General features: G+C 40.2%; 1 protein-coding gene across 1 annotated transcript; it reads left to right on the plus strand.

Moving 5' to 3' along the window:
• The first annotated feature begins 350 nt into the window (after positions 1-350).
• Positions 351-15518, plus strand: LOC139452198 (charged multivesicular body protein 3-like). Its single transcript, XM_071233579.1, has 6 exons — positions 351-499; positions 3915-3975; positions 4404-4583; positions 5720-5841; positions 9899-10010; positions 10242-15518. The coding sequence occupies exons 1-6, from the start codon at positions 455-457 to the stop codon at positions 10394-10396; spliced, it is 675 nt and encodes a 224-aa protein (XP_071089680.1). The 5' UTR covers positions 351-454; the 3' UTR covers positions 10397-15518.
• Positions 15519-21488: the final 5970 nt, after the last annotated feature.

Here is a 21488-nt window from a genome sequence, read left to right on the forward strand (position 1 = left end):
GTGAAATGTCCTAGAATGGCTTTATCGGTTTTCTCTTTAAAAGTCACGGGTGTCGTGAAAATAAATCCCAAACACTATTTTGAACAGAAGTATTTAGCCGAAAGCCGTCAGGGGGTGCCGTCTTGTATCAGTATCGAGTGCATCTCTCTTTATTGAGGGGATAAAACAAAGGACGTACTGGTGACTGATCCGTATACTGTGTCTGAATCTCTGAGTGAGGTATCCATGTCAAAGACCACACACATGAACATGCACGTCGCTTATAAGTGCAACCATCTAAAACTTCACCGCTCATCGTCTTTGACAGTCAGGAGTTATTTCCCTTTTTGTTTATTCAGGAAGTAGTGATTACGCATGTCAATGCGGAAGTTTTGGATGAGTTCCGATTTAGCAATCTCTGAAATTTTACCATGACATTATAGTAAAAGTGTTGATTATTTCTTGATAAACAGCAATGGGTTTATTTGGAAAGGGTCACGAAAAGCCACCCAAAGAGTTGGTAAGTACACGATTCACAAACCAGGAAACTGTTATCAGGATAACAGCAAGCATTTCCCTGAAGATAATTTGATCTGTCAGTGTAAAACTTCAAGCCAAATACGATATGATTCATACTTCTATTTGCGACAGGTGTCTTTGATTGATTTATGGAACAGGTAGTCTTACGCACGAGTGTGTGTTTATACTTTAAATCTAACACGTGTCTCTTTTGTGGGACTGTATGTTGGCCGAGACATTGCGATACATTTCAGAAATACCAGAATAATTTGTATAAACATAGATCCAGCTTCATATGAATTCGCGTGACTCCTGAGTCAGCCATGTGACTAGATTGTCTAGTTTATCTAGAGAAACACTCACTATTGTCAACTAAGTGTTGTCAATGGCAAGACTGCAGATTACCTCTTAGATCCTTGGGGCTAGGGTAGGTTACTCCAGCTCCATTCTTACCCTTGGTACATTTTCCGATCAAGCATCTCATAATGAATGTTAGGGTTAGGTACCCCTTTCCTATCAAACACCCCCTTATCATCCTTAGGGTTAGATGTGAGTTAGGGTAACATTTTAGTCCAATGTCATTGGAGGTACATCCATAATTGTTTTTGTCAAGTTTCGAGTTTAGCGAGAAAAACTGACCAAACATTCTGTAAACACTCCGTAAACCCCCAGGTGCTGATCACTAGGTAAACAAGCACTAATTATTCGTCATAACACCTGTGGTAATGTGTTGGCTAATTCAATAATGTAATTAGCTGAGCTCAGGTCAAGCTGCCTTTAAGAGTTTGATCCTCAATGCAGTGCTAATTTAAATAAAAAATGGTGTGCTATATAATCATGGTATTAGAAGTACTGCCCTACTCACATTCAAGGAAATGGTTTTGAAAATGTTATTTATAGTCTCAGGATCATAAACATGAAACAGTGATCATACATGCCAGTGGAGCACTGAAATGAACTTCAAGAGTCCAACTAATAGCTGCTTGTAACTGCCTGGTGAATATTGTCAACATTCCGGGACTACACATTAATTAAGTCATTGACATGCAGATGTTCTATTCTAAAAAAAAAGAGTTATGGGATACTGTGATATATATATATATATATATATACTCAGCGAGGAAAGTTCCTGTCACACCAATATTTTAGTGTATTTTTAAAAAAATTCAAGTTTGGTTTTCAGTATTGTAGTAGATGTATGGAATCAAGTCACAAAAACGCAACTGCTACAGAAACGCATGTATTCCATGCAAAAGTTGACTTTTATGCAAGCCAGATGCATTTCACTACCCAAGAATGGGTATAAAAACATGGGCGTTAACGGGATTCCATATGCATTGTTTAGCATCGTGCTGACAACAACCACTCAGAAAAACAACAAAATTACGCAATTATTCAACATTACGAAATGCCACGCCTGTCCGAAAATGAGCGTCTGCGAGCCATTGGTATGCATTAAATAGGATCGAGTCAACTTGATGTTGCAAGACAATTTAACGTCCACAGAAACACCATTTGGTGTTTATGGCAACGTTGGCTACAGACGATTGCAGTCAGAGACCATTCTCGGAGTGGCAGGCCACGCTTAACCAATAATCGACAAGACAACTGGATTCGAACAACACACCTACAAAATCGATTCCAGCCAGCAACAGTGACTGCAAGAAGCATTCCTGGCCTTCGACGAATATCTTCACAAACGTCGTCGCCTCAGATGTGCCAGGATTGTCGTCAGACGCCCCATCATGATAGGAAACCACCATCAAGCACGTCTACAGTGGTGCAGACAGCCTCTACGCTGGACGGCCATGCAGTGGGGACAAATTCTATTCACTGACGAGTCTCGTTTTCACCTCAGCCACAGCGATGAACGGATTCGAGTCTACCAACGTCGAGGTGAATGTTATGTCAATCATTGTGTCATGGAAGAAGATCGTTTCGGGGGCGGCAGGGCGGCAGCGTTATGGTATGAGGTGGGATTACAGCAAGACAGAGGACCGGTTTGATAGCGGTAGAGGGAAATTTCAATGGACAGCGCTACCACGACTACCGTTTCTGCGTCGTCATGGCCCTGGCATTACCTTTCAACATGACAATGTCTGCCTCATATTGCTCTACTAGTTCAGGATTCTCTTCAACAAAACAACGTGAATGTAATCACCTGGCTGGCTCACTCCCCTGATCTCTCACCAATCGAGCACATGTGGGATGAGATGGATCGGTGCCTTCGACGTCAACCACATGTTTCACAGACACTCCAGGAATTTCCAAACGTGCTCCAGCAGATATGGACAGATATCCTACAGGACTTTGATCCATTCCATGAGACGAAGATTTGTTGCTTGCATCGCGACCAGAGGTGGACACACACGCTATTGATTTGTAAATTGACATTTTGGCATGTTCATGTTTTTTATGAACACACACATTTTCTGAAGTCAGTATGGCAAATTAAATCATTTGAACACTTACAGGAGTCTTTTATCTGTTGCAAACTGAAATTGTTTCATATTTGGTAAAAAACAGACCTTTGCATTAAATCTTATTCAATGTCACAGGAACTTTTGTTGTTCAGTATATATATATTGTCTACAGGGCTCTGGATAATCTTTTTAGCCCTGGAACATATTCACTTGCAGGTTATCATTCACACTGGGTATGTGATCCTATGTTTACTCCCTTGGATCCAGTTTATTGGGGATTTTAAAGCCAAATGAGTAGTGCTCTAAATAGCGATACATATCTCAATTACAGTGAGTGAAAGGTACCCCTTTTGTACATTATTCACTGCAGTAGACTTCTTAAATAGGTGATGCCTGCATTCAATCAGTAAATGAGCTTGATAGAAATGTGTAAAGATATTTGGGTACGCAAGCTGAAAAGGCTGTGTTGGGTATACCCTAAATACTCACACTGTTGTTGTACCATTAAATGCAATGGCTGTCGACCAGCTGTGTCCGAGGACCAGTTATCGCCACTTGTTATTGTGTGCTGGTGATCATGATGTGTCTTACTTGTTTCATTACTAGGGAATATTATAAATATTAGAGAAATAGTAAAATACTACTGTAATTATTCAGTGCTGTAAAGTATATGAAAAAGACACCGGGAAAAATTCACCCAAATATTGGAAGCAAATTGTAAACTTTGTTTTATGGAAAAATAATTTCTACTGGCACTAAGTAAGGATATCTGCAACACTGGATTAATTGTTTCACTCGTGTGCTTAATGGGTAATAGCTTGGCTTCTTGCATGGCCCCAAGTTAGAGATGTACTGTCTTGATCCAAGTACTGAGGCCTTATCATGCTTATGATGCCTATAGCATGTATGAAGTTAGAGTGGCAACATGAATGCTATATTTGGGAACCTGGGTTACCTGTTCTTGGCCATTATATGATTGTTTTTCGTTTCCAGGTCCAAGAATGGACGCACAAAATGAGAAAGGAAGGTTACAACCTTGAGAGGCAAATAAAAGGTATGTTATTTATAGAAGTGGAGGCCCACAAGGAAATGTCACTAGTTCTTCCTTAGTTTTACAAGTCTGGGACAAGCAAACTTACGTTGTTCATTTTGAGCCATGCATTTGGTCTGGACTAGAACCCAGGCAGTGTGGACCAACCCACCTTCTATGGAGGTGTCCTTAAATCTTCATGCAGACAGGTATCATATTGGAGTAAACATCTGATTTATTGAGATTGTAAGTGAACATCTGATTTATTGAGATTGGACACAGGACACCAGCCTGGGCCCAACGTGTTCAGACCCAAAAACAGTAGAGGGCTTTGGATTTGAAAAACTAGATAGACCCATTTAAATCCTGTGTCAGCTGTGCTGTCGGAACCACGTCATCTTTGTTGTAGGCCTGACTATGCATTAACTCTGTTGCTGCCTCCCTGGTTTCAGCCATACAGAGGGAAGAGGAGAAGACGAAGAAGCTGCTGAAGGCATCGGCTAAGCGAGGAGAAACGGAATCCTGCAGGATCCTCGCCAAGGAGATCATGAAGGCCAGGAAGGTTGTCAACAAACTATATACGTCCAAAGCTCACATCAGCTCTATCCAAATGAGCATGAAGAACCAGCTTGGTGAGTACACAGAACTTGTAGTGTTTCGGGATAGGGTGAAACCTTTGTATCGTCAGCATGTTCAGTCACAATACATATCGCCTTACTTATTTACACTTTGTGTGATTAAAATTGTCCCATGTTCCATGCCGCCAAGCTGAGAATAGGTTATGCTATCGACCAGTTTGTGTCTAACCTGATTTGTTAGTTCAGACTCATTCTCAGAGTATTATGCAATCAGATTTAGCATTATGTATCAAGATAGGAATTAAGGTAAAATTTAGTTTTTGAATGTTTCAATGTGGATGAAAAAAAATTGTTTTGCTTTAAGTAATATCTAAATTATACCTATCATGAATACAAGTAAACTATTGGCCATGGTGTTGATGTAATCTGAATTTAGTGGTTCCCAAGATGGTTGATGGTAATGTTCGTATTTGCTATTGTTTCAAGCCTTGTGATTTCCAGGGGCCCTGGATTAGAACACTAGTGATGATGTATTTAAATGGTTGACAAGATAGTTAATGGTAATGTTAGTATCAGCTTGTGTTGCCAGCTGCTCTGTCATTTTCGGGTACCCTGGACCTGAACATGCTGGATGTGGCCTAGTTGTATAAGATGTTTCAGTTCTCTCTGTAGAGTTGTGTTCCTTGCGCAGACCAGGAGCCTATGATTGTGGGTTTGAATCACAGTTTGCCTCACATGTATGTTTCTAGGTTTGTCAGCACCTTTCCCGTGCTCATGGGTTTCACCAAAGTGGTAAACATTTGAGACCTACATTACTCTGGGCTTGTGTCCCACATTAAGCTGACACACCGGGACATAACCGGAATACTGTTCAAACCCAACTCACTCTGCCTCACATGCTGGTAAAGAGCATAGGTTTTGATGTACTTAAATGGTTGAGGGGCGGTCGGGTAGCCTAGTGGTTAAAGCGTTCGCTCGTCACGCCGAAGACCCGGGTTCGATTCCCGACATGGGTACAATGTGTGAAGCCCATTTCTGGTGTCCCCAGTCGTGATATTGCTGGAATATTGCTAAAAGCGGCGTAAAACTATACTCACTCACTCACTCACTCACTCACTCACTCACTCACTCACTTAAATGGTTGACAATATGTTGACGAGATGGTTGACGGTAGATGCTTTTGTCACCAGCCTCGCTGCGACTGGCAGGAGCACTGGAGAAGAGCACCCAGGTGATGACGTCCATGCAGGCGCTGGTGAAGGTGCCCGAGATTCAGGCGACAATGAGAGATATGTCCAAGGAGATGATGAAGGTAAGGATGTCACAAGCCCCAACTAGAATCAGGTGGCCATCAAGTTTGACGATTTGGGAGATGACCAATCCAGAACTAGAATATTGCTCTGGGCAGAGTAGGCTAACAATAGACTAAATGGTAATCCTTATGCCTTATGACTGCTCAGAATGGACTAAGAGCCTACCTGTTGTAGGCTGTATATCACTAATGTCGGAGCTCCTGTTGTAGGGTGTATATCACTAATGTCAGAGGTCCTGTTGTAGGCTGTATACCACTAATGTCGGAGGTCCTGTTGTAGGCTGTATATCACTAATATCGGTGCTCCTGTTGTAGGCTGTATACCACTAATGTCAGAGGTCCTGTTGTAGGCTGTATATCACTAATGTCAGAGGTCCTGTTGTAGGCTGTATATCACTAATGTCAGAGGTCCTGTTGTAGGCTGTATATCACTAATGTCAGAGGTACTGTTGTAGACTGTATATCACTAATGTCAGAGGTACTGTTGTAGACTGTATATCACTAATGTCAGAGGTCCTGTTGTAGGCTGTATATCACTAATGTCGGAGCTCCTGTTGTAGGCTGTATATCACTAATGTCAGAGGTCCTGTTGTAGGCTGTATATCACTAATGTCAGACCTACTTTTGTAGGCTGTATATCACTAATGTCGGAGGTCCTGTTGTAGGCTGTATACCACTAATGTCGGAGCTCCTGTTGTAGGCTGTATATCACTAATGTCAGACCTCCTTTTGTAGGGTGTATATCACTAATGTCGGTGCTCCTGTTGTAGGCTGTATACCACTAATGTCGGTCGTCCTGTTGTAGGCTGTATACCACTAATGTCGGAGCTCCTGTTGTAGGCTGTATATCACTAATGTCGGAGCTCCTGTTGTAGGCTGTATATCACTAATGTCAGACCTCCTTTTGTAGGCTGTATATCACTAATGTTGGTCCTCCTGTTGTAGGCTGTATACCACTAATGTCACAGCTCCTGTTGTAGGCTGTATATCACTAATAACGGTGCTCCTGTTGTAGGCTGTATATCACTAATATCGCGTTCCTGTTGTAGGCTGTATATCACTAATATCGGTGCTCCTGATGTAGGCTGTATACCACTAATATTGGAGCTCCTGTTGTAGGCTGTATATCACTAATATCGGTGCTCCTGTTGTAGGCTGCATATCACTAATATCGCGTTCCTGTTGTAGGCTGTATATCACTAATATGTTGCTCCTGATGTAGGCTGTATACCACTAATATTGGAGCTCCTGTTGTAGGCTGCATATCACTAATGTCAGAGCTCCTGTTGTAGGCTGTATATCACTAATGTCGGAGCTCCTGTTGTAGGCTGTATACCACTAATGTCGGAGCTCCTGTTGTAGGCTGTATACCACTAATGTCGGAGGTCCTGTTGTAGGCTGTATATCACTAATGTCAGAGGTCCTGTTGTAGGCTGTATACCACTAATGTCAGAGGTCCTGTTGTAGGCTGTATATCACTAATGTCAGAGGTCCTGTTGTAGGCTGTATATCACTAATGTCAGAGGTCCTGTTGTAGGCTGTATACCACTAATGTCAGAGGTCCTGTTGTAGGCTGCATATCACTAATGTCGGAGGTCCTGTTGTAGGCTGTATATCACTAATGTCAGAGGTCCTGTTGTAGACTGTATATCAATAATGTCAGAGGTCCTGTTGTAGGGTGTATACCACTAATGTCAGAGGTCCTGTTGTAGGCTGCATATCACTAATGTCGGAGCTTCTGTTGTAGGCTGCATATCACTAATGTCAGAGGTCCTGTTGTAGGCTGTATACCACTAATGTCGGAGGTCCTGTTGTAGGGTGTATATCACTAATGTCAGAGGTCCTGTTGTAGGCTGCATATCACTAATGTCGGAGGTCCTGTTGTAGGCTGTATACCACTAATGTCGGTGCTCCTGTTGTAGGCTGTATATCACTAATGTCAGAGGTCCTGTTGTAGGCTGTATATCACTAATGTCGGAGCTTCTGTTGTAGGCTGTATACCACTAATGTCAGAGGTCCTGTTGTAGGCTGTATACCACTAATGTCAGAGGTCCTGTTGTAGGCTGTATACCACTAATGTCAGAGGTCCTGTTGTAGGCTGTATATCACTAATGTCAGAGGTCCTGTTGTAGGCTGTATATCACTAATGTCAGAGCTCCTGTTGTAGGCTGTATACCACTAATGTCAGAGGTCCTGTTGTAGGCTGTATATCACTAATGTCGGAGGTCCTGTTGTAGGCTGTATATCACTAATGTCAGAGGTCCTGTTGTAGGCTGTATATCACTAATGTCGGAGCTTCTGTTGTAGGCTGTATACCACTAATATTGGAGGTCCTGTTGTAGGCTGTATACCACTAATGTCAGAGGTCCTGTTGTAGGCTGCATATCACTAATGTCGGAGGTCCTGTTGTAGGCTGTATATCACTAATGTCAGAGGTCCTGTTGTAGGCTGTATATCACTAATGTCGGAGGTCCTGTTGTAGGCTGTATATCACTAATGTCAGAGGTCCTGTTGTAGGCTGTATATCACTAATGTCGGAGCTTCTGTTGTAGGCTGTATACCACTAATATTGGAGGTCCTGTTGTAGGCTGTATACCACTAATGTCAGAGGTCCTGTTGTAGGCTGCATATCACTAATGTCGGAGGTCCTGTTGTAGGCTGTATATCACTAATGTCAGAGGTCCTGTTGTAGACTGTATATCAATAATGTCAGAGGTCCTGTTGTAGGGTGTATACCACTAATGTCAGAGGTCCTGTTGTAGGCTGCATATCACTAATGTCGGAGCTTCTGTTGTAGGCTGCATATCACTAATGTCAGAGGTCCTGTTGTAGGCTGTATACCACTAATGTCGGAGGTCCTGTTGTAGGGTGTATATCACTAATGTCAGAGGTCCTGTTGTAGGCTGCATATCACTAATGTCGGAGGTCCTGTTGTAGGCTGTATACCACTAATGTCGGTGCTCCTGTTGTAGGCTGTATATCACTAATGTCAGAGGTCCTGTTGTAGGCTGTATACCACTAATGTCAGAGGTCCTGTTGTAGGCTGTATACCACTAATGTCAGAGGTCCTGTTGTAGGCTGTATATCACTAATGTCGGAGGTCCTGTTGTAGGCTGTATATCACTAATGTCAGAGGTCCTGTTGTAGGCTGTATATCACTAATGTCGGAGCTTCTGTTGTAGGCTGTATACCACTTATATTGGAGGTCCTGTTGTAGACTGTATACCACTAATGTCAGAGGTCCTGTTGTAGGCTGTATACCACTAATGTCGGAGCTCCTGTTGTAGGCTGTATATCACTAATGTCGGAGGTCCTGTTGTAGGCTGTATATCCCTTATGTTGGAGGTCCTGTTGTAGGCTGTATACCACTAATGTCGGAGGTCCTGTTGTAGTCTGTATATCACTAATGTCGGTGCTCCTGTTGTAGGCTGTATACCACTAATGTCGGAGGTCCTGTTGTAGGCTGTATATCACTAATGTCGGTGCTCCTGTTGTAGTCTGTATACCACTAATGTCAGAGGTCCTGTTGTAGGCTGTATATCACTAATGTCGGTGCTCCTGTTGTAGTCTGTATACCACTAATGTCAGAGGTCCTGTTGTAGGCTGTATATCACTAATGTCAGAGGTCCTGTTGTAGGCTGTATATCACTAATGTCGGAGCTCCTGTTGTAGGCTGTATACCACTAATATTGGAGGTCCTGTTGTAGGCTGTATACCACTAATGTCGGAGCTCCTGTTGTAGGCTGTATACCACTAATATTGGAGGTCCTGTTGTAGGCTGTATACCACTAATATTGGAGGTCCTGTTGTAGGCTGTATACCACTAATGTCGGAGGTCCTGTTGTAGGCTGTATACCACTAATGTCGGAGCTCCTGTTGTAGGCTGTATACCACTAATGTCGGAGCTCCTGTTGTAGGCTGTATACCACTAATGTCGGAGGTCCTGTTGTAGTCTGTATATCACTAACGTCGGTCCTCCTGTTGTAGGCTGTATATCACTAATGTCGGTCCTCCTGTTGTAGGCTGTATATCACTAATGTCGGTCCTCCTGTTGTAGGCTGGGATCATGGAGGAAATGATGGAAGATGCAATGGAGATGGCTGATGATGAGGACCTTGATGATGAGGCCGATGAGGAGGTCGATAAGGTCCTTTTTGAGATCACCGCAGGTAAGCTGAGATCAGAGCAAAAATGGTTTCATATATTAAGAGTTAGTACAAAGATCCACATCATCCTGAACAGAGGAGGTTCTCAGCTCGCTAAGCTTTAGTACTGTACCCTATCTGCATTGACTGATGTACCTCAGCTGACCTTCCTTCTCAAGGTAGCTTCTTCACAGCAGCATGAAATAACTGACCATGCGTAACACACTCTTTATTCACGATCCTGTTCCTTCCTAGGTGTGATCGGGAAGGCACCAGCAGCTGTCAATGACTCTCTGCCGACAGGGGAGTTGGAGGGGGCAACAGGCGGGCCATCTGCATCTCATGATGATGAGGAGGATGAAGAGGAAATGGATGAAATGAAAGCGAGGCTGGAGGCACTTCGGAGTTAGAACTCACAGAATCATGATCCATTGTGTATTAGGACTGTAACAATTCACTGAAATGTCCATTGTTGCAGTGTCTGTTACAGTACCAAGTCCTGACAAAACGGAAAGATTGACAGTAAAACTTAAACATCTAGGATTATTTTGAAAAATTTATATTTTATTAACTTTAAATTACCAACTTGCTATTCTTAATACAAAATGAAAAGAATAGTCATTTTGATCCACTTTAACTAACAAAGAATTTATTAAATGTTTCTGTCACATATTATCAGTTAATAACAAGTTGCATGTATTGATGAAATGAAAAACAAAAATGACTCAAAGGACCCCTCCATGAAAGTTAAATTGTTTGTCCCTCGGGGGATTTCCCTGGTTTGCACACACTATGTTCCTCCATCACCCGTGAACACATGCGGTCAATGGCAGTGTCACTGAGTCCCTGTATAACTTACGGAAGTCCATTGTGCCCTTCTCTGTGCAGGAACTTTGTGCAAACCAACCATATATTGCCGGACACTGAAGCAGTGTGTTGAGGATGTAAGACTGTGACACATGCTGCTGGAGAAATATTGCAGATGTAATCTATACGCTCATTAGTCATCGCTGGTGTCCCTTGTGCTGGAACCAAGCTGTGGTTTGATTCGTTGGTAAAAATAGCAACTGCATTGCAGAGCAGCCATATGTATATGCTGGATGGTGGAGCATACTGACACAGTGTGTACAAACCAGGAAGTACTCATAGGACAGTAGTGACTCATTATTAAACATTTCTCCATGATACACGTCACATCATAATGGAGTGTATCCATTGACGATAGACTATATATGTCTACGCTCTATAGGCAAAGAAACATTTACAAAGTGTCGTTGAAGGGCTTTGCATGAAGTTGAATTTCATGTTTAAAATTTGACTCCATCTTCTTCATAGTACATACATTGTGGATACAGTGTTTGGTGCACTGCCGTCAAGTGTCTGATTACAGCCCTATTCTGTGTTATTTGATAACCTTGGTGGCTACAGGATTGAGTTAGTTTAAGGAATCTCTGAATTTTTTAAGATTCTGATATTAAATTCAATTGAAATATTTTTGTCATTTTGAGATGAAATGCCCATATGCTAATCTTGATAATTGTGTAATATGGTTGTACACTGAGTCTATGTTTTATAAGATCCTATTACTAAAAGATGTAGACAGAATCCTTGCAGTGTCTATTCTGGACACTGAATATTAATATCTATTTTATGTCAGGATCACATGGGGACAGAGATTGGCAAAACTCAAATATATTATTGTTTTGTATACGAACACTACTGCACTGTGAATATTTCCAGATTTCACTATTGAACTGATTCACAAATAAAACTCAGATCAACTTACTATCTATTTTGGGTAAGACGTTAGCTGTATGTTTGAAAATAGTAAACATGTTCTGGTGATATACAGAGGTTAAGTCAAATACAGTGAAGACTTTGGGATGAGCTGATTATCAATCTGTTTGATAATGGCACTTCAGGAAAAACTGTAGCTGCTAAATCATTTACTATCAGACGTCCACTGGTTGCTAACATAGCTCCACCTCTTCTTGTTTTTGGACTCATGCTTCTTATGAAACGGTTTGACTGTATTCAAAGGTAAATGGTTTGGGAACAAGGGTATACGCGTCCATTACATGAGCTTGTGTCTGCCAGTGCAATATCTGAATCAGACTTTGGTAGTTTGTTATGTATCGTAGCTGTGTATTTTGGACCAGTGGATGTTGGATAGTAAAAGCGGAGCAGTACAGAGCCCAGATGTCACAGTTTTGACATCAGAGACTCGCACTTGACCTTAGTCTCTATGGTCTGATGCCTTCAATGAACTGTATATACCTAGCATGTGGCCAGTGTTCATTGTATGAGATGTCAGGTACCAACTGGTACATTTGAGCGGATTTGGCTTTTACGGGGAAAAGTGAAATTGATCATTTTTAAAACAGAAACTTTTAAATGAGGTTAACAATGTACAGTTAAAGAGTTTTTGATTTTTAAATATTGAACACTGATTGATATATACCCTCAATAAATATAATTTTTGGAAGGTCCACACATTGAATTTGAACACATCTGTAATGACTCAAACCAGTGACAGCTTCAGTCAGCGAAGTGGGGTGGCGTAGCCTCGTGGTTAAAGCGTTCACTCGTCACGTCGCAGGCCCGGGTTCGACTCCCCCATGGTTACAATGTGTGAAGTCCATTTCTGGTGTCCCATGCAGTGATATTGCTGGAATATTGCTAAAAGTGGCGTAGAACCATACTCACTCACTCACACAGTGAAATCCATGATATGGTTGTGGGGACCAGGAACAGGAACGACCAATGGCTGATTGATACAGGTTGTGTGTGGTGTTCTAGGATACTTTGAGTCCCTTTATTTTGGATAGTTTCCTAACTACAGGCAGCTGTTAACAAAAACATCACTCCGAGTTAACACTACAGCCCAGGAGTCATGTAAGATATAGACAAGGATTTGTAACATCTGTGTGCATTTATTGAAGGATAAATCACAAATTTATAAATATCTGGGTCATAAGTCGTATTTGATGGTGATCAAAGTATGTTAAGCAGTTGCAGAAAATATAAAAAGAAATGTCTTTTAGCATGTAAAGAGAATAGGTAGTGTTTGCTGACTACATTAACAGCAAATATTCCTTATTTACCATAGTTAACCAACAACAGTTGGTAGTACTCATTACCAGAGTTGTTGATAGGCATCAGTGACAGTTAAATGTGCCACTGACCAAGGGGAGGCAACTTTGTAGATACAATTATCTCCCTTTCATATCTCACTTCAGATCTTCCTAAAAATACTGATAGGATAGTTGGTGAGATGTAATGGTGAGAAATGGTCAAAAGGTTGTTTGAAAATTGGAATCAAGAATTCTGTTGTGTGTATAGTATTCTACAAATCATGGATATTCAGTGAATTTGTATTAACTTTGTACAGTTTTCTATTTAAGACAATTCACCATACTTAATTGTACAGATATGTCTGTTGTGTTTTTCAGTGTCAGTTTTCTGTTATAAATGTGTCAGCATACATTGGATTAATTGATTATTTATAGCACTCTGTCCATACCAGTTAGACTTTTATTTTAGTGGGAATTGAGTTAATTTGTAGAGTTTCAGTTTCATACAGGGCATACACATGTTCCAGTTCCAATCATTCATAACGACAAATTATGTTTAATAATTTCCATGAATTGAGGCACCAATTAGTGATTGACTGACCAAACAGGCATAATTTAAGTACTATAGACAACACAATGATGGGAATTGGCAATCATATCAACACCAAACAAATAATATCCTACTTTATATCCAGCTACTTAGAAAGGAAAATAAGACAGATATGTCTGGGGTTCTCAGACCCTTCTGTTGCAGTAAAAACAACAAGGAAACATTTTATTTGGGCTTTGACACACAAAAAGACAATTCAAAATTCTGACCCTCATCATGACAAAAACATTACAGGCTGCCGGAAGCAGTTATGTTTCTGAACTAACTTTGCCTATGTATGGCATTCTGTATTTTCCAGTGTAAAATATTTCCATTGTGTTATGATAAGTACCCTTGACCCACGTGCTGACATTCATGTGTTTGGACATTACTGCACCATCTTCTCTCTCTGGTCAATCAATAACTTCCAGCGTAACATCTCTCTCATAGGAATGTCATTTGATTGAATGGTTGGGTCATTTGAATCAGAGTTCAGGGTATTTATCAAAATAAAATGGTGGTACAATTCCCTGGATAAGGATGTACGAGTGTTGGTTGTATAAATGTTGGCTATGTGTTGGGGCTGCTGTTATTCAGTTCAGTGACAATCTGGAGGTTGCCTTGACAGAACAGCCATCTCCATCAGCTTATCGGGGAAACATGATCAAATACAGTCTGCTATTGTGCACATTTTGATTGTGCAGACAAATTTTGTCTTACCATTCATGTACGAACAAAGATCTCTACACATCTCCAGAGACACCGACTAGTGAAATGTGGTTAGAACTAGTAATAATAATAATACAAAACACTAGTCTTAAGCAAGTTGTGGACTAGTTAGAATTCACTGAGGTTGGGTCTAGTCCTGCTTTAGAAATCATAAGAAGTTGACCATAAAGGCATGTTATTGTTGGCAGATAATGTTTTGTCATTTTCTTTGGCAGAAATGTCCAAACTTTGGAATGTTAAACAGTTGATATTTATTTTTGCTCAATCTCTGACCGACCTAAAACTAACTGTTGCCATGATAGGGATCAGCTCACAGCTTGTGCCAAGAGGAGGATGAGGCTTAGAATTGGTCCAAGTTTGATTCAAGTCCTTTCAATGCCCACTTTCACTGCTAACATAAATGTTATGATGCACATTAATCTCATGGTCACTTGATGTTTCATAGACAGTGTTTCAGTTGTCATGCAGGGCACTGGCTACTAAGTCTAGACTGGGATGTTGGCACCAGATTGTCCCCCTTCAAAACAATATGACAAACAAGTAGGACAATAAACGGGTGCTGTGCTCATTATCAGATATGTACACCTGGAGAGTTTAGCACTGCTTACCATTTGCTTCCATATGAAATAATAATTTTCTTAAATCATTTTTTCTGTCTATAACAATCCATACATACTTTGTTAACAATATGACATACTCGTATTGAAATACAGAAACTGAAATCAGTTACCTCATTGGATGTTTGCAAATGCTCCACAACAATTTTTACTTGACTACTATTTCCGATGTTTCCCCTGTACTTGCAACCAGTGTTCTTGCAGCATCTGCCAAGGAAGTATTGGTCTTATCTTGGACATTTATCAACTGTTCAATGTTGTATGTAGATATTTCCAAAAGGAACGTGGAATTTTGGAATATATGAAAATGAAGGAGGGTACTGATCTTGTTTCCATGTTTACTTAGAGCATATGAAACAATGACTTATCGCTGCAGATGTTTCAGGCCAGACCATTTTTAGGTGACTATGGTAGGTTGCGTCTGAGTAAGTTCATCTGTTTGTCCAACACTGTGATCATGAATACACAATGCCATTTAGAAAGTGGTCAAATGTAACTAATGTTATATTTGGGATAACACTTTCTAAGTAAAGTACAGATTCTAGTACTTTTTGGGGTTGAGTCCCGTCCGGGATTCGAACCCACACCTGCCAGGGTGAGGCACCTAATCGCCAGCACACAAAGTCAGCGATCTAACCCACTCAGCCACCGAGGCTTCCACAAAATGAAAGTCCGTACCAGTTGTCGGACATGTCGCTGACTTTGTGTGCTGGCGATTAGGTGCCTCACCCTGGCACGGACGGGACTCAACCCCAAAAAGTACTAGAATCTGTACTTTACTAAGAAAGTGTTATCCCAAATATAACATTAGTTACTGTGATCATGTTACTTTGTGGAGCGGGCTGGTCAGGATGTTGAAAATTAGCAAGTGAGACATTATTTCGTATGGCAAGGTAGGTATTTACTGGTATTATCTCAGTGTTTTTGTTTTTGTATTTTATTCTGTTGTCATTTTTTTGTTATTTTTTTAGAACAAATATATTAATCATGACTTTTATATCCATCAATATCCATTTTTGCCCTGGCTATAAATATGATAAATTATGAAAATGTCTAACTCCAAACCAGCAGGTTAATGATTTTTAGTCTTTTGATTACTCATGTTAATGAATAAGATGTATCATTATTTAGCACAAATTGCATTTTGTTAGCTTGTTTAGTCTGTTTACTCTGTCGTCATTGATTGTGTATGGTTCCTGAAAAATAAAACAAATTTCTATGCTATTATTGTAAAACCTTGTTTTTCAATCCATCCTGTAAGAGCTTACCTGAACTGAAAATTCAAATGAAAATATAGCATTCAGAATCACCAGTTTTTCAGTTCTAAACATTTAGATTTTCATCATTGTCAGCATGTCTGAAACCTTTATTAAAGCTGAAATTTTAAACGGATCATCCAAGTTCTTGTGTCTCTAAAATGTGCTCACAGAATTATGATCCAATTTTAAACATGGCTGCCACAGTATCCATATTGGAATATTAATATCAATCACTGGTTTATGTGATCAAGGCTTGATAATTTTCATAACTCTCATATATACACCTGGAAATATAAAGTTTTGAAAGTGAGTAAGTTGTATTCATATATCAGATATTATGGCCCTTTTCCCACACCATACCATACCATTCCCAATACCACTGTTAATGCGCTTGATGTTGCACACATTGCGTGTGAAGCACAATACCCATGAAATGTTGAAAAAACACATACCCGTCTTAGTTGTGAACATTACAGATACACACTTCTTAACACAGGATGCATGCATGCTCATTATAAAGCGTTATCATGGCAAGCCGCAAGCATTTATACAAGATGGCAGATTATTGGAATGAAAAATGCAGGAATTTCTTGTGGGGAATACCGTAAAGCAAATGAGGTTGAGGACAGGCCACTCTCAGGTCAACCTTGCAAGACATCCAGGACAGAAGATGCAGCATTATTGAGGATCGTTAGAAAATGTCCATTTGACAACAGTATTCCTTCAATTGTAAAGTTGACCCTATGCAGGGTGTTCGATATCAGCATGACATCCTGGAGGCAACAGTTATCACTGATCTTGACAACCCTGGGTTGGCCTCGAGACCGGTCTTCATGGATGATAATGCTGGACCTCACAGATCACGTGCAGTTCTGGAATACTTACATCAAAATGCCATTGAGACACATCCTTGGCCAGTCCAGACCTTAATCCAATAGAACATTTGTGGGACATTTTAGGCCAGCAAGTTGGAGACACACCTGTCCAAAACTTATGTGAGTGGGCTAGAATACCTTGATGTCAAGTGCAACGTCTGATTCCTGGAATGAGGAGGCATCTGGCAGAGGTCAATCGTGTGCAGGGTGGTTACACCAAGTATTGATGAGAACTGTGTTTCAAGCATCTACTGACTTGTCCTTTTTTTAAAAATGCCAACAATTCAGATTTAATGTCATTGTTCCAATTCAAACCTAGTTTTCTTCATGATTGATGACTGGTAATCAGTAGCCACTCATTCATGAAAATAGGAGTGGTGCTGAATTAATTTCCAGGTGTATACATGTAGTTGGAATATTGCTGAGTAAAACAACCTTCACTCACTTACTCTCCCTTAAAACATCAGTTGTTTTCTGACTTCCCAAAATGATTCCAACAGGTTGCAAGCATAACACAAAAACCAGCACAATTTCTTCAGCATTTAATGATTACATTATTACATTTGCTCTGTATGATAAAACAAATACAGAATATACTATTTTCAATAACAGTGGATGAAAATGATAGTGATCATATGTTCAGTATATACATTTTCTACAATATTCTAATATACACGAAAGGCATATCAACAAGACAAAATGGTGACACATTTGAGCATATTCCTTGGCAGAATAAACTGAATATTGCAAGATAGGTCCCTTTGTCAGCATATAAAATTCCCCAAAATTTCAGTCAGACAACCGATCTGGCAATATTGCAATGTTACCAGACCAGATAAAATGTTACAAAAAAGTAACATTAGAATAGTACTGCTTAATGATTTGTTGATTGTCAACTTAGAAACTTTAACTCCTGACCCTCGGGCGTGCAACTTTTCAATCTGACCATCCCTTAGCAAAATAGACTGTCTTGGACTGCCGGGCAAGCGGTTATATTCAACACTGCCTTTGTCCAAAGTAAATGATAGATTTTTCAGCAGAATGACTGGTTTACCTGCCCTTATGATTTAGTCTGTGTGATATTAACAAATCTGTCAATCCAAACACCATTGTTCACAACCAGTGCCAAGGTACTGCATCTCACCTCAAGGTGAGGTGAAATGGACTTAACATCATGTTCAATATTAATGCACTTATATTGTGATGCGAACTCACCTGAATATGTTATGTCAGCTCAAAAAAGACACTTAAAAATGTTTCTGTCAGCACTGATATTCCAAAAGGTTCTGTGTTAATATTTAGGACCAAATAAAAGCGACAAAACCCTTTCCATTTCATAAGAAATCTCTGCCAAAAGCAGAGTCAATTGCACGTTTCTGCCTTTATCATGAGCATGTGTTTATGAATCTCTGTCAAATAGTGGAAACATTGGAACATATGGTACAAGTCAAAATAGGGACATGTATCAAACATCATTCTTGTCACTGATGCTTGGCAATAAAATCTCACGACTTCAACAAAATATGATGTCAACATAAGGAGAAAAATATGTAAGATAAGTTCCCCCATGCTGGCATTCTCACAGGTGAAGCATGTACTGTGCCAAATATGCCTTCAATAAAGTTTTCAATATGGTTGTCAAAATATAAAATATCATATTTGTTGAGCCCAAGTACTAGCTACACGTATTCCAAATTTTATCACATTTTGAACAAACATTACTCAGTAACAAAAGGAAATTTCAGCTTTCACTTTATCAAAGTGCAAAGTTCAAATCATCATGATCATGGTCAACACTTAAAGTATCGTCAAAAAGCAACATATATGTTGTGCCCATCATGTACCAACTTCTATTCCATTTTGGAAACAAATAGCTGAATAAAGGCCCAAAAACATGGCAGCCATATTGAAAATTTGATTCACATCTTTTTAGCAAATTAGGGTGTTATCATTGGTGGAACAAGCATATGTAGTTCACCTTCAGTGGGTTCTGAGAACATGTTTTTGCTGTCTGCCAGACAAACAGGCCACAACATAAGCTCATTCGACTTTAAGGAAGTGGGCTAAAACAAAAAAAAGGACATTTAAGTTCCACAAGTCGGCACTCATTCATATAAAGACATCACACATAGTGTGACTGCTGCACATTACAGCAGTTTTCTGCAATAGGAAAAAAAATATTCATTATTTTTATAGTGCAAAACACATATTCCTTGAAGATTACATGCTATTTTTGTATTCTAAAATGAAAGTCTTGTTTAAAACAAACCAACAACATACATGTCCCTATAACCTGTAAGAAAAAAACCCCACAAATGTTTCAGTTTGTTTCAAAGCCACACAATACAATCCGTAAACTTGAATATCCCAAAATAAAATATTGTTGCAGCGAATCAGCTGAAAATGCTACAAAACACATTAACTTGATTATTTACTTAATATACCATCAATCCTCAGATTAATGAAGTTGAGTACACACAAATAATAGCTGATGATGTGATATAATCAATAGCACGGAACAATTTATTTATAAAAAAAAGGGTGATAATTCTCCTTCCAAATCAAACTGAAGCAGTGACCATAGTACTGGACACAGAAGCTGACAACTTGTGAATTTACCACTCCAAGGCATATTTTACTGGGGCCCGTTCCACAAAGCGATCACAGTGCCACACTGCCGTGAAGGTGTGAAAGTATGGAAGTTATAATCATCTTGGCCCTAGGGCAGGGACGGCTTACTATGGTACTTGGGTCTGGTGGGTACTGAGGAGGGATTACCAGGACCCATGGTTAGTCACGTGATATTTTGTTTAATGACAAAAATTCACTATAACTCCATGGTTCACTACAATTCACTAATGTTCACATTTCTTTTTGACCATGCACGCACTCCATCTGACTGAGTATTTACAATGTCTGTGTGATGCTGCCACCGCCACCACCATTTCTCAATCAGACATTTTGTACCCAACGTTTGAGACCTACAGCGGGTACCTGGGTAAGGTTGGGTAACATGGGGTCGGGTACCCGGGTAGTAAATCTGGACTCGTCCCAGCCTTACTTGGCACTAACATCACTTTGTGGAACAGGATCCTGGTTAATATACATGTACACCAAAGAAAAGAAACGTTGATTGAGTCCATGAGGTTTTCTGCCTATGTTACCAATACTCCACCCATACCACAGCAGTCTACTAAAAATGGGCTTCCCACATGGTACCAGTGTAGGGATTCAAACTCATGATGAGAGAACACCTTCACCACTGAATTACCTAACCACCCCTCACCCAATAAATGACAGCTCCCTAAAGCCATCATAAGACACTGTGTGCACTAAATACTTTAGTAAGATAACTAATGGCAAGATATAGTTTAGCAATACTTGGGTCTAAATACTGAAATGTTTATACATTGATGTTTGATGAAGATGTGTAAATTGAAAATTGATAACCTTATCTCTTAACCAGCCTCCATTGCAGTTATATTTTCCCAGACATACAGCACCATACCTCGAGACATCATGATGACTAGATGATAGGACAGAGTAAGAGAGTCGAGACATCATGATGACTAGATGATGGGACAGAGTAAGAGAGTCGAGACATCATGATGACTAGATGATGGGACAGAGTAAGAGAGTCGAGACATCATGATGACTAGATGATAGGACAGAGTAAGAGAGTTGAGACATCATGATGACTAGATGATAGGACAGAGTAAGAGAGTCGAGACATCATGATGACTAGATGATAGGACAGAGTAAGAGAGTCGAGACATCATGATGACTAGATGATAGGACAGAGTAAGAGAGTCGAGACATCATGATGACTAGATGATAGGACAGAGTAAGAGAGTCGAGACATCATGATGACTAGATGATAGGACAGAGTAAGAGAGTCGAGACATCTCAGAAGCAGAGGCGGACCAAGTTTTTGAAAAAGGGGCGTTGCACATGATCCCAAGTCATGAAGTACAGTGGTCATGTAAAGATGTCAGGAAAACGCACCCCTGTACATCCCATCTGGATCTGCCAGTGCTGAAGCACCATCAGTGTCGGAAACACTGACATAAACATCTGACTGTTTTGAACTATTTTGTATCATAATACCACCCAAGGTAGTGATGTCAAACAACCAATGATATAAGTGTGTTTGAATGGTTCACAGTGTTTACCTTTAATCAGGTTTCTTAATATAGTGTAGTGTACAGTTAATCACATGAACCTATGAACTCTCATTGGAAATTGTGAAAAAATTGCTGTCATCTCCAAAGAAAACCGTACCTTAACATGTCTTAATCTAATGATCGAGACTTAAGACAAACCACTTTCCTGTCAACTGGCAGCCCAAGCAAGTCATAT

The sequence above is a fragment of the Haliotis cracherodii genome, unplaced genomic scaffold, assembly GCF_022045235.1.
Source record: "Haliotis cracherodii isolate W230 unplaced genomic scaffold, xgHalCrac1.p SCAF_9, whole genome shotgun sequence".
Taxonomy (NCBI): Eukaryota; Metazoa; Mollusca; class Gastropoda; order Lepetellida; family Haliotidae; genus Haliotis; species Haliotis cracherodii.

Coding starts and splice junctions, on each gene's coding strand:
- LOC139452198 (XM_071233579.1), top strand. CDS start 455: ATGGGTTTATTTGGAAAGGGTCACGAAAAGCCACCCAAAGAGTTG. Junction 500..3,914: donor AAAAGCCACCCAAAGAGTTG/GTAAGTACACGA, acceptor TTTCGTTTCCAG/GTCCAAGAATGGACGCACAA. Junction 4,584..5,719: donor GAGCATGAAGAACCAGCTTG/GTGAGTACACAG, acceptor TTTTGTCACCAG/CCTCGCTGCGACTGGCAGGA.